General features: G+C 38.6%; 1 protein-coding gene across 1 annotated transcript in view; it reads right to left on the bottom strand.

Annotated features, from left to right (window-relative positions):
* The window catches only part of PRKAR2B (protein kinase, cAMP-dependent, regulatory, type II, beta), a 55,187-nt gene that overhangs the window by 20,454 nt on the left and 20,642 nt on the right, over positions 1-14,091 (bottom strand). Inside the window, exons 4-5 of the mRNA XM_009890859.1 lie at positions 8,144-8,351; positions 522-600 (exon numbers count right to left, since the gene is read on the bottom strand). Of these exons, the coding sequence (XP_009889161.1) occupies positions 522-600; positions 8,144-8,351 (287 nt within the window). The remainder of the gene's footprint in view (positions 1-521; positions 601-8,143; positions 8,352-14,091) is intronic.

Here is a 14,091-nt window from a genome sequence, read left to right as displayed (position 1 = left end):
AAATTAGGCAGAATACAAACATTTAAACTTGTCTTAAATGTCATACTTAAGCTATTTCATATTAAAAGTTAAGTAAATGCCATTAAAAGGCTGACATAAGTAAAAGAAATATAGTTCATCAGCTATTGCATTGTACATTTGAGAATCTTAGTGATTTTATAATTTACCTTTTTTCTGCCTTATGAAAAATACTAGAACATTGAGGAAACTACTGCGAGATTATGAGGACACCAGACAAGTACTTTTAGGAGCAGGTGCTCTCTAGGCAAATGCAATTGCCCAAAAATGTTTCCTTAATAGACAATGTATCAAAGGTGCGGTAATTTAGCATAATTACTCACATCAGGTCCTACATGGGTGGCTATTACAGAGAATTTTTAAATGAAAAACCCACAGATTATTAAAGTATATTATAATAAGGATGCTTTTGGGAAGGAATTGTAATGCTGGTTACATTTTTCTTCCCAAATTTAATACCTGAGAACTGAAAAAATAAGTACTTGACTCAAAGCACTAAATACCCTAGATTCTGCGTCGTCCTCTTCCTCATCAGGATTGTAAGCTTCTGCACACACTGAAATAAAAAAAAGAAAGTATAATCTTAACTCAAAGTACAATACGGTTTCATAAGATTTACAGAACAGAAAATGCATTGTGTGGCACAGCAATAATACGTAGTCATGTAACACACTCAATAGAGAATCACAGAAGACACTGCTGACAGGGTCCAGAGCACCTCATCTCCAAACTGCCAGTGAAAAAAAGCTATACTTGTATCATTTTTGGACATGGGTTTTTTCTGTGTTTTAAAAGATCGCAAATATACTTAGAAACTTCTCATCTAACATGTCCTAAGTGATCTTACTTTACTATCAGAATTTTTTTTTAATGTCTAAACTAATTCTTTCTTGTTAGAATTTACGCTATCCACACTAGATGCAGAGATCAGATCATTCCCTTTATCCATGTAAGTTCAACGTAGTTTGTAGGGGTTTTGTTTGTTTGTTTGTTTGTGTGTTTTGTTTTGGTTTTTTGTTGTTGTTGTTGTTGTTGTTTTTTATATACTGGAAAACTTTTCTCTCCTACCTATCTGTTACTTTCTAGGGTAAATAAATCTGGTTCTTCAATTTTTTCCTTGGAAGTCATGTTTTTTAATTGTCTAAGTATCCTCATTGCCATTCTCTGAACTCTCTCCAATTAGCCCTATTTTTTATTAAAGTGTGATGCCCAAAACTGGACCCAATATTTGAGCTGAGCAAAGAACTGATTACAACAGATGAATTACTCCATACATTTCGCAGGCTATGTATCTTTTTCATTCAGCCATACCTTTTTCACAACAGCTTGATTATGTTTATTCATGTAATATTCATTACTTATAGATTGTTTTCAAAATCCACTGCTTAACCAGCTGTCCTGTGCCCTGTACACAGCTGTGTACTATTCTGCCCAAGTGTAGTACCATGCACTTAGACCTTTTAAATATTACCTTATTTCCTAAGCCATTTCTCCAGCGTGTCAAGATAATTTTCAATTCTAATCCTGCTCTCCGGCATCCTTCCCATCCATTCTCAACTTTGTCACAATTGCAAATTTAACAAGCATGCTCTCTAATACATAACCCAGATTATAACTGAAAAAAACAGAATAGCCTCTAAAATAAACTCTTGTGGAATACACATGGTAGTGAAATAGCAGTAGCTGCTTGGGGGTTACCTTATCCAAGCAATTTTGCAGCTATATTGCATGCAACTTGCATTAAGACACTGCTTGATGTTCCCTAGCTTGTTTATAGGGCAGTCTTGTGAGACAGCATTCAGAAGTTTCTTCAAGTGAAAATGTAGGACATCTGTTCCTTTTCTTTTATTCACAAGTTTTAATCTCTTGTTATAGGGTATTAGAGAGTTCCAACAAACCCGTGCTGATTGCCGTTTGTTGCTTTCCTCCAGGTACTTAGAAAATATTTGAATATTTGTCTGCAATCTCTTTAGAAGCAAAAATTATTTGTAAATTTGTCATAGGCCTCTTCCCCCCATAGTTCCCCCATCTTTTTAAAGATCAGTTTTTCTAGTTTTCTGTTTTTTATACTCTCTCATTTCTCTTCTCAATGGTAATTGCTAAGAGCTGAGACTGATTTAGCCATTTCTTCCAATTTCCAAGTATAGCGTGTCTCAGACACAGCTAGCCTAGGAACACCTAACACATTAAGTACTCTCTGATTTGTCCTTTATTCTAGGCCGAGTTTTCCATATGCTTTTAATACCACTAGTGAAGACTGACATGCTGCTGTTAAGCAGTAGAGCAACACTTTCCTGGAACATGCTCTTACCAGAAATATACTTCCACAACAATTTCTGTTACTACCCATGTTTTTTCATGTACACAGTCTCTTCTTGCTGACACTTTTTGGCCTTGGCTTCTTTGATTATTTTTTCTTCTCTATATCTTTTACTATTCTTGTGCACTTGTTCTGAAAAATCCAAACTAGTTTTAGTTTTCTATATGGTTGCTTCTTGTGCTTGATATAAATAAGGTGTTTATATTTTAGAAAGGTGCTTTTTGTCCTTATCCTGTGCTGTCTCAATTTGCATTTTTTCTCTTTGTATTTTTTCTTTGAGGAACAACCAATTCCTTTAGCTTCTTTTCTCCAGACTCATTTCCAAAGAGATTATGCCCACAGTCCTCTCATACCCCCTTGAAACCTGTTGTTCTGATTCTTTCACTCAACATCTTTCCCTTCCAGAAATATGCGAGCTCTGTCATCCCAGGGTAATTCTCACTCAAGCTGCCTTTTCTCTCCCTATTCTCCCTTAGAGTTGGTATCAAATAGAATAGCTTCCCCTTCGATTCCTTTTCCCACTATCTCAAAATTTGATCATAAGTGCATCGCAAAATGTGTTGGGCAGTTGGTATTCTCCTTTATTAGTTTCCAACAGATGACTGATTAATTAAAATCTCCCATTATCACCACCGCCTGTACTCTGCCAATAAAAATCCCCACCTTCCTGATCTGGTTGGTGGTCTGTGCAAGGCCTGCGTAACAGAGCCCATGAGATTTTCCTCTTTCAGTATGACTCATGGACCATCAGTATGTCCAACTCCCTCTACCACTGGGTCCCAGCACAAGTGTCTGAACCTGATACACAACAGCAACAGCCGCTTCCTCCTCCCTGTCCTACCACCACGTCTTTGCTATACTAGTTCAGTCACACTGTTGCTCATGGATTAAGATTTCAGGTCCTCTTATTTATTCCCCATGCCTCCTATATTATCATACAAACAACTTCTAAAGCAGCGACCAGGTAGACCCATTAACCTTCTCATTACCCCATCCAATTAAGATGATTTCATGGCGAAACATACCACTGCACGTATGATGCAGAGCCCCAAAGGAAGTCTTGTTCCTCACTGTATCAAGCACCCAGCAAACACTAAAACGCTAATTTCATAAAACTTGGCATCTTCAAAAACTTAAAGAAATTTGATCCAAGTCCCTCTGGAACTGACTGAAAGATTCCTACCAAGTTTACTAGGAACTGGATTTGGTCCCAAGTAATTACAAATGCCCACAAAAGGAAGTCTGCAATCTGTTGAACAACTATAATATTTTACCTTTACATAAACAAAATGTTCCTACTGGCTGTATTATGGTACTATAGTTACTTCAACCTTGTCTGAAATAAACTTTAGGGGATTTTATTTAAATAGCAACAATAATAACATGCCAAGTAACCACCATAACCCACCATAATGTAAATCACTACTTTGTTTCAGCTGGTATTGGTCTCTGTGCCCTAGTGCATGTATGTGTACGTGGGAGTCAACAAATCTGTATTACCGTACGGCGTGCTGCTGGGTGTATGAATAGTCTGTCCCAACCCAAACTACAGTTATATCCTGTCCTTACTGCTGATAAAACCTTTACATGAAAGCATTTATACAAAACAGAATTTAATAGCTTTGATGTTGCTATCCCAGAATTGACAGGTCTCAGAGAGCCTGGCTGAACATTTCAGTGTCTTCTAGACCACACAAAAGAAACCGAATTTAGCCTCGTCCATGCCTATCCTGAATTGTCTTAGCAGTCCCTTTCACATAGCCTGAAGCAGGATCAGTCCAGGAAGGAGGTTCCTGAGGTCTTCTGTGTCATCTAGTGTCTCTGCTCTAACTTCACTCTTTGCTACCAGAAGGTCACTTCAGTCAGTCTCATCAGCAGGTGCCTTCATTAAAAATTTCTTCTTTGTCACTGATTACAGACAATATATTTAAGAACTGCAGTTTCTCCAGGCTAGCGCCCATCTGCCCAAATTTTAATATGATTTATTTTTATCATCTGTGATGAGAAACTTACTCTTCTGGTTACAATTCTGTACTTATTTTGCCTTGGCTTATCTTTTTGCTGTAATCAAGGATGCAACTTTCATTTGGATCGCAACTTAAAGATCATACCAATGCTCTGGCTCTGCAGTTTTAAATATGGAATTTCCTTTCCTTCATTGCTTATTTCAGTAGCCTGTCTTACAGACTTTATAGTCTCGTGACATTAACTTCTAAGTGCATACCACTAGATGTCTCATGGAAAAACTTCATACATTTTACTTCTGTTCTCAAAATATGATCTCTGACATTTCTACGGTCCACCGAATTTCATGACAGGATTATTGGGGTTTGGCACACGAGAATCCCCATGACATAAAATATCTAAAACTAAATGAGATGCCTCTTATGTAGACAGCCATATCTGCAGAAGCCATCTGTATTCCAGTTACAGTCAATGGAGAGAAACCAGCACATCTACAAAGTGATTCATCTGACCTGTATTACATGTCCAGATTAAGATGATATTAATTAAAAATATGACTAATTGGCTGAGATAAATCCTATCCCTCTTGAGATGAGTCCTGTTATAACAAGCTGCAAGACTGGTTCCTCCACTTCTTCATATAGTCCATATTTCTTGGAAAACAAAGAAATTCATCATCTGATGATGACAGGTTGCTCATGCAATAGTACACCTTCTTTATTCATTTCATGTATTCCCAGGGAGACAGTCTGTGGTCCCCACCTCTTTTGTCTAAGGCTTGACTGGCACCACAGAGATTAATTATTCTGAACAATTCCACTGCTGGTGGCTGCAATACTCAGTGTTCTGTATTTTATTTTTTTACCTCTCCAGGTCATTCCAAACTCCCAACAGTACACAGCACACAGTGACTTTATCATGCTCAAATGCCCTGCCACATTTTGCTACGTGTCACTGCTGAATGCAATATTCACATCATTGCTCAAAAAGCAATCCTAATACTGTTCTTAGGAACCTATTTCTTCCCATGCATAATTATGGCATTAAAAAATAGTGATACAAACGCTGTACATATTTCCCCATTGGTTGCTAAGCTCAACTAAGTGAAACTATTTTTATTCAGTTTTTCCAGCTGAGGTTTATGTTTCACATACAATTCCCCAAGATGGACACAAACAAGCACAAATACATCAATACAAAGTATTTGTAGGAAAAATCTGAATTGTTAAAAGCTAGTGCATTATTAAAATACTCATGCACTGAAAACTGCACACAACTCTAGATAGATTGCTTTGTCAGCAAGAAGAGGTAAGCTTTTCTAACCCATCACTCCAAGTAAAGTCAATTTTCTGGTTTTCAGCTAGTAAATATGTTTTATATTCAAAACCAGAAATACAGTCATTTCAGATATGAATGAATTCTAAAATGCAAATTAACGTACAGTCAGTAACTGTAAGATCATAAAAAAATATTAGTCGTGCTCTATTCTCTTGACGTATCAGGAAATTAGAAGCTATCAATAATGAAACAAATGAAAATTCATATATAATCATAAAATAATGCATTATACTCAAAACCTGGCAGGAAAAACAATCAATATGTGCGTATACTTTCCAAAGCACAGAACCCCTGAGTGATAAAGTATATTACAAAGAATTTTACAGGAGGAAAACAGCTGTGGAAATATTTCTTCATCCCATTCAGGGCAAATCAAGACTACTGTTTTGCCAGCATGACTATCAGGCTGGAGCGTGAAAACAGACCAACTCTAGCCACTGTAGCTACATCAGCTATGCTCATCCCCTCATATAGCAAGAATGTCACTTCCCTGGTTTAGCCCTATGAAAATTGCTAAGTTGACTTAATGGCAGTGTGGGACGTTTTTCCATTTTGTCAGGACATACCCCTCTTCAGCTACTAAACACAAATTAGAAACATGGTACACAGGGACTCCTTGCATGGCAGGTGGCAGTTCCAAACCAGATGGCAAATACTACTGGACCTCCAAAGTTTCTGACACAGAAGCCCATTTTTTAACATCTCACCAGTTCCTACCATTGCAGGAGGAACTAGCAAGGGAGCCCTGCACCCCAAAATCCCAGTTTCGTAAGTAGTTTTTACTTAAAAGGAACCCTGTGCGATGGTAGCAATAAGAAATAACTGATCATGGCCTCTGATGCTTGCAACTATCAAGTCCCATATTATTTCTAGACCTGGTTTTGAGTGGACCACATGGAAGATGAGACAGGAGAGCTGATAGTAAACATAAGGACTGAAGAACAACCTGGAGAAAGGAGATCAACTTTCCCCCTATCTGAGCGCACAATGAGATATGATAAAATTTATCTGATTCCACACATGGTATAATAATGCAATACCAACTGGCTCTGCTGCTGAGATCCACCATTTGTGCAAAACTCAAACTACTTCAAGGAGTTAAGTTTACTAAATATAAGCTAATTTGGAACAAAGCATGATCGCTGGGGCTATCATTTCCCATGATACTGTCAAAAAGAAGGCATCTGTGAAACGCCTACACCTGATAGGGTCACTAAACTCAAACTTTATCTAGGCATAATTAGGCAAATTAATACACAGAATGCCTGATACCTTGCAACTCCATGCTATTACTATTTTAGACACAGAACATTTACATTACAAATGCTATCCAACCGGAATAAAAGTATGTATACTCAGAAAAAAAGGTCTGGCAATCAGAGAGACATGAATATTCTTGAGATTTCCTCACATGCAATAAACCAAAAATTGAAGAAATTCCGCTCCAATCTACCAGATTTATGGGGTAATGACTTTTGAGTGGTCCACTACCTAACACAAATCACTAAGTGCTCAGGACACCAGCCTAAAAATCCAAAGCTGAATAAAATCCATGCAGCTTGTTTCCTGTTAATGATCAGGAAGGTGGCCTTCAGTTCATTAGGCGGGGACTGACTGAATCAGTCTTGGGAGCACTGCCAAGACAGTTTGTTTCAAGATCAGCTGCTCATGAAGGACAGTTATCTACTCTTGCTTTCAGCGTATAGACTGAAATTCTCCAAAGACTGCCTGATAGTCGTGAACACATACCAAATACCGGGTTTCTGCTCAGCTACGCAGCTCAGTGGCAAAACCTTTTGCCAGAGTTGGAAGACCTTGCTCAGCCAGCACTATGTGCTTGAAAGAAAACAAAGACTCACAGAAGCAACGTTTCTACAGTATTTTCTCTTGTCCGTCTGTTACCAATACTATTTCTAATTAGTCAAACTTCAAGATATTTCCTCCAGCATTTCTAAATAACATGAAACATCTAATATAACATGTAGCATCTTGAATGAGGTCTATGCCAACAGTGAGTCATAGAACCTCCCAAGGATTCTCTGTTCAAAATTCCACATGGGGTTTATTGATATTTCACCAATCCTCACACTGAAGCAGGGATTTCATCAAGATTGTACCGAATACTATGAAAACCCATTTGAAGAAACACAACAGCCCACACAAGACATTTTTTGGATAACTTTATGCCAGTTGAGTTATTCATGTGTGGGCACCTTTGCACAAGTTCCTTAATATTATTTCTTATGTAAGAGTGAAAATTGCAACGTGTTAGACTGCAGTACCTTCCTGTGCTCCAGAGGCCAAAGCACTCTGCATCACAGCTAACCAGTTCATCACTGGGTCAGAGACATGCTCTTCCCTGAAATCATAGGGGTTTGAGTCACGAAATAGGATCCTCCACTGAAACTGTACGTTCGCACTTCACAAGTAGTTGAAAAGACTTCCTTATTTTTAAATAGCGAACCAGAAAGGGACTGTAACAAAATTTCCCTAAGAACTTACATAGAACTTAGTCCTCTTTCCAGTCCTATTTCAGTTCTTTCCATAATGGTGTAATGTGTCAAGATACGAGCTAAAAAACCACCAGGCTTCTGGCTGATGGTAGGAGACAGTTTTGCTTGGCTTCTCAGGAAGTGCTTGACTTCATCTGTCTGGCTAGCGAAAACCAGCACAAACACCATCACAGTGTCCAGAACACTGCAGGTAGTTACTAAACAATAAAATCATTACAAAAGAAAGATGTACTTCCACTAGAAGAGTTTGCCAGTATATACCATATACTATACTACTTACTTTATAAGCTTTCCCAATATAGCATATGGAGTAGCATAACACACAGCAACATACTGTACTCTGATATTGACTTGTATAACCTTCTGTTTCCATTCTCATACAAATCCAAACAGTTCACAATGCTATGGTGTGTTATTTGGGACATATCTGAAATACGCATAAATATTTGACAAAATCTGAGCAAACACAGAGCTCTTTGCATATGTTTCAACTTTATATTTCCTAATACTACAGGATAAAAACAGAACTGCACCCTGCTCTACCTCCCATATTTAGTACTTCATAGCCATCAACTACAGATTATTTTTTTCTTATTGAAAAGTCAGCATCAGGAAAATCTCAGAGCGTACATTATTTTCCCCACTAGAAAACTCATCCCTTACAGAGAAGTGACACACAAAAGAGAATAATCACCGATGACAGGACATATAAAGATAGGAAAGGATTCAAGAAAACAGAAATAAATTAGATTAGATTAAGGGCAGACAAGAGAAGGTGACCTCCAAGCCAAAGACTCGTGCAAAGAGTGACTGTAGGGAGATTAGGGACAAAGCCAAAACTATTGGTTCTGACATGCTTGTCTCCATGTCCTGCCAGCAGACTGAACTGATTTGACCAAGACAAAGTTAAAAACCTGCCAATAGCAGTATGATCAATCATCCACCAAAATGAGGAAGATACAGATAATATTAAATCTAGAATACTCCTAAGAATCTTTAGAATGACATCTAATTAAGTTATAATTACAAGAGTTCCTTAGAGGCATGTGTCAAAACCAGCGTTCCCACGCACAGGGTAGACTTGGTTTGGGCAGCTAAGGGAGCGCAAAATTCAATCTCAAGAGGCTTCACAGAAAACCCTGCCTCCACATGGGATTCAGAATAGCAAGCTGAGGATAGGCACCTAAAAAGGAAATGGCATCATCCTTTTAAAAGAATTGTTGCTATAGCAAATTTACCTTTGGTTTTCAGAGCTATGGGACCAAGGAAAGGAAGCTTGAACCCACCTTTCCCCGTTTTCCAGAAATGCCCTACATTCTACATTACAAAATACACTGTAATGAGATACTCTTCATTCCTCTTGGGCCCAGGCTGTTAAGCAAAATGAAATGTAGTAATAAGCTAAAGGAGCTTGTCTCCTGGAATTTTAGCATGCTGATTTTAGGTATGTTGGCTTTGGTTGAATAAGTAAGTCATGCTCACATAAATCCTCTTTATAAGAAATATGATAAACCAAATTTACTAAACAGGTTCCAGATAAAACAGGAAGACAGGTAGACAAAAAACATTATGGAAAATATTTCTGCCAAGTTTTGAAAAGGTTGATTTTCAACATCTGGTTTCTCAACAATTCCAGAAAATCCATTTAAGACTTTTTGCTGGCAGGATTCTCTTTAGATAGCCAAAGGAAGTTTAGAAGACAAATCATAGCTATGAAATAAGATATGCTGGTTTACTTTTTCATAGTCAAAATATAAACTTTTGTTATGAACTAATACTGGTACTACATACTAAGGTGAGAAAGCAAGCACCCAAGAGCAATCACTACATGCTCACCTACATCTGTAATGGTGCAGACAACTATGACAAGCCAAAAGGTGGACTACAAATATTAACCTTCCAAGAACTGCGACTGTAATCACCCTGAGAACACAGATTACCACACTTATATTCCCTAATAATAGAAGTTGTCCATAACTCTGACTACTTACTTCTCAGAACAAGACAAAAGGCATCAAGGTCTCCCAGAACTAGTTAATCTTTTTCTAAAAGAAAAAAAAAACCCGCAACACTAAATCTCCACTCATTCAGCTAACAAGTTGTCGCTACTTGGAACTAATATTTCTCAGAAAGTCCTTAGCCAAAGGTAAATGCAGCCAGTGTACTCTGATGACTGAAAAAAACACATCTTTATTCCCAGCTTTCTAAACACCCTCCACCCCTCCCACACATACACATTTGGTACCATTATGAATTAAATACTTCTGTATTCAAGAGACTAAACGGGTGAACACACAAACTGATGCGAATCTAGCTTTTTCCTGCGTACTGTAAAAACAGTTTTATTTCTTCTTCTATCTATGGATTTTGCAGATGGCCACAGTGCTGTTTTGCTCCCTCTTATTTTATATTATTATAAGAAGATGTAGAAAGGCCGAATGAGGTGTCGTCAACACATGTACAACACTCCAAGTTGTATTATTCTTTCATGCTAGTCACCACCACTTAACTCCCATTTTCTCAGTATCTACTTAAAACCACATTGCACTTGAAGAGAAGCTGACTAAAGATGAACCCCAGAAAAGCGATGCAATGTATGCAGGAGAAGATAACTGATGAACACCTGGCAACGTGACTTCAAACAGGCTCAGACTGTCAAGACAGATGTTTGTGATTCCTCAGTCTACTCATACCCAAATGGCTGTGATGACAAAAGCATGCTTGTCCACCTGCAGCTGACCAAGACAGACTGTGCTCTTTCCACTTATTGAAGAAAGGACATTACATCACATTATCTTGGAAAAAGCTGACCACACGTCCACAAATTCTTTGCTGCTGTATTCCAGTCCCTGTTCCAGTATTCTCCATATTCTGCTGAGTTCCTGTTTTGCACAAACCTCAACTCAATAGTCTCTTAATACACATGATCTCTACTGGGTCTGGCTCTTGCGTTCCCCTGCACAACCACGACCTTCCACTGTTTCAGCCAAAAATGAAACTGTCAGACAATAGGAGAAAGCTCACAAGTGCAAATGCAGCAACTTTCTCAGCAATGGAATCCACACCAGAAAACCTCAGAATAAAAGTGGACTTGCCATTTTGGAAACTAAACATAAAATTCATGCTTCTAACTCAGTTACCTTTTGGTCAGCTACATATGCAAAACAGATCCATACTTTCACAGAAATAATATACACCTGAAATTATTCTTACTGAACGGTAGGGAGCAAAGATTTTTATTTCTAGCTTTACCTTTTGAGAGGAGAGATAATAACATATCCCCTCTGTAAACTACAATTCCTTTAAATTTGGAGGGGAATAAAATTAAGACCCTAACCTGAGCCAGATACCTTACATTTACTGAAGCCAACATCCTTGGAAATCGTGTATCCCAGGTGACCACTTTTCAGAAAAGCTCCTAGAATTGCAGCGCAAGTTAAACAAAGGGTTAACATCGCGGTTTGCAGGGTGCTAGAATTCAGGCTTACAGTTCAGTCTTTTTCTCCTGGGAAAGGAAGATGCTCTTCAGCAACAACTCTGTTAAATATCAAAGGATAATAAATGAACCCTTAGGGTAAGACAGAGCAGCATCTAGCTTCTTCAGCCAAAACAGTAATTTGTAACAGAATGTTCTTTTAGAGATAAAACTTAGAGGGAACAATCAAGGCCACAGAGAAAGCTGAAGTAACCCCAAGGAAATTGTATTCCTTTATAAATGTCCTGTGTTTAAGCAGCAGTGCTAAAGAACTCCTTGATTTAATTTGTATACAGCTCCCTTGACACTTCAAGAAATTTCAGGTTTAATGATTAAATAATCAGCCAGTGTAAAAGTTACCAAGATAGCAGCACAGCTGGAAGATAACAAAATATTCTAGCTGAATGAACCAGACCATTTGTTAACTGAGGTAGACACTGCTGATATATTAAATAAAACTATTCTAATTCTAAAGAAATAGAAAACAATAACAATAAGTAAAAATTAAAAGCTACAGGTGTTAAAAATAAACAGTGACAAACAAATTTGGAGGTACTACATTTAGTATAACCACTTATAAATCAACATGGGTGGTTTTTTTTTTTACACTCTCCAGGGTCTTTCAATGTGCTAACCTCTAAATCGGAAGTAAAGTTACAACTAGTTGTAGCTCTAGAAGATGCACAGTACACACAAGCCAGTGTATAGATCATTCAAGTCTGGTGAACGTTTTTCATTTTAGACTACCCTCAGAAGAGGAACACGCACCCAAACATCCCTTGTCCTCATCCTCAGCCCTGCAACAGCACAGGCTGGACACCCCATGCTCAGGGAGCTGCTCCCCTAGAATGGCCCTGGGCGTCTTGGTGGGCAGCTGCTGACCATGAGCCAGCAGTGCCCCAGCAGCAAGGAGGACCAACAGCCTCCTGGGTTGGATGAACAGGGGAAGTGATTGTCCCCCTCTACTCCACACTCATTAGACCACATCTAGAACACTGGGTCCACTTTGGGGGTCTCCAATACAGGAAAGACATTGATAAACTGGAACGAGCTTAGCTGAGGGTCACGAGGATGGTCAAGGACTTGCCCTGCAAGCAGACGCTGAGGGAGTTGGATTTGTTTAGGAGAAGAGACAGCTGTGGGGCACCTGATAGCAGCCTGGCAGTACCTATGGGGAGGTCGCTGAGGCTCTGCACATTGATGCATGGTGGGAAGATGACAGACAAAGACATGAGTTGAAATAAGAGAATCTCATGCTGGACATAAGGAAAACTTTTCATCATGAGGCCAGTCAGGTGATGGACCTGGTTGCCCAGAGAGGTTCTGCGGTCTCTCTCAGTCCTTGGAGGTTTTCAAGAACGAACCCTCAGCAACCTAGTCTGATGTAAAGAACTGGGCTGCTTTGAGCTGGAGGCTGGAGTAGAGCCTTCCTAAGGCCCCTTCCAACCTGAATTATCCTAGGATCCAGAAGAATTCAGTCACAGGGAAATTATCTTTTTTATTTTGAGTCCACAAGAATATTCACATTATCTGTAGTTCCAAATTGTTCCCCTGATGCCATTAATTACCTGACCAAGGGTATCTGAATGGTTATCAAAAGGAGCAACTACAGAACCACTTTTGAAAGTGCCACAGGCAAGCTCAAGGCTTTTCTGTCATCACTGAGTAAAGGACACATCTGATGTCACTGTTCTTGAAGATGGGTGGAAAAACTGGAGACACTCCCTTGCAGATTTTGGCCTGGTCCCATCACAAGGAAAGTGTTGCAGAACCTGAAGAACAGTGACCTGCTTGCTGTATAGATTTATCATGGAGGACTACAACGAACCCAGAATTGGAAGTAAAATCTAATGTGCAATATCACAAAAATTCAGCACACTACTTGTCACAGGAGACATTGATGCTGAACAGTTGACCAGAAGTTAAACCATTGATTCATGGTTAGTACAAACAACAATTTATTATTCCAAAGTCAACCACTGGTCAAGTGAACTTTATAATCTGTGATGACACAAGATTTGACTTTTAAATGCTTGAGAACCAGATGAACAAAGAGAAATGGATAATACGAGGAAACTGAAAAGTCTGGTTAATAATGGGATATAGAGAATAATGATCATCAAAATATGGAAAAAAATATTTCCAAATGCTTAATGTAAGCAGCATCTACCTCCAGCATGCTGTTGAAGACTGCAGGAACTGCAGACAGCCAAATGCATATAAGACAAAAATGCTATCGATTGTAGCCCTGAGCACATTATTGGTGTTTATGTCCCAATGCCCCTAACAGATTAGGGCAACTAAAGTTCATTACTGTTTTATGGTAAAGAAACTTCTCCTTCCGTGTAGTTCATTTGAAAGTACTACTTTGCAGATATTGCTTTTAATTTAACCACCTGAGGCTCCTCACCCTGATAAAATCACAGAATGAAGCAAAAGGATAAAATGTTCAACATATCCAA

This window comes from Charadrius vociferus, unplaced genomic scaffold (genome assembly GCF_000708025.1).
Source record: "Charadrius vociferus isolate BGI_N301 unplaced genomic scaffold, ASM70802v2 scaffold958, whole genome shotgun sequence".
NCBI lineage: Eukaryota > Metazoa > Chordata > Aves > Charadriiformes > Charadriidae > Charadrius > Charadrius vociferus.
Note: the sequence above shows the minus strand (reverse complement) of the source record. Positions and strands in the feature narration are given on the sequence as shown.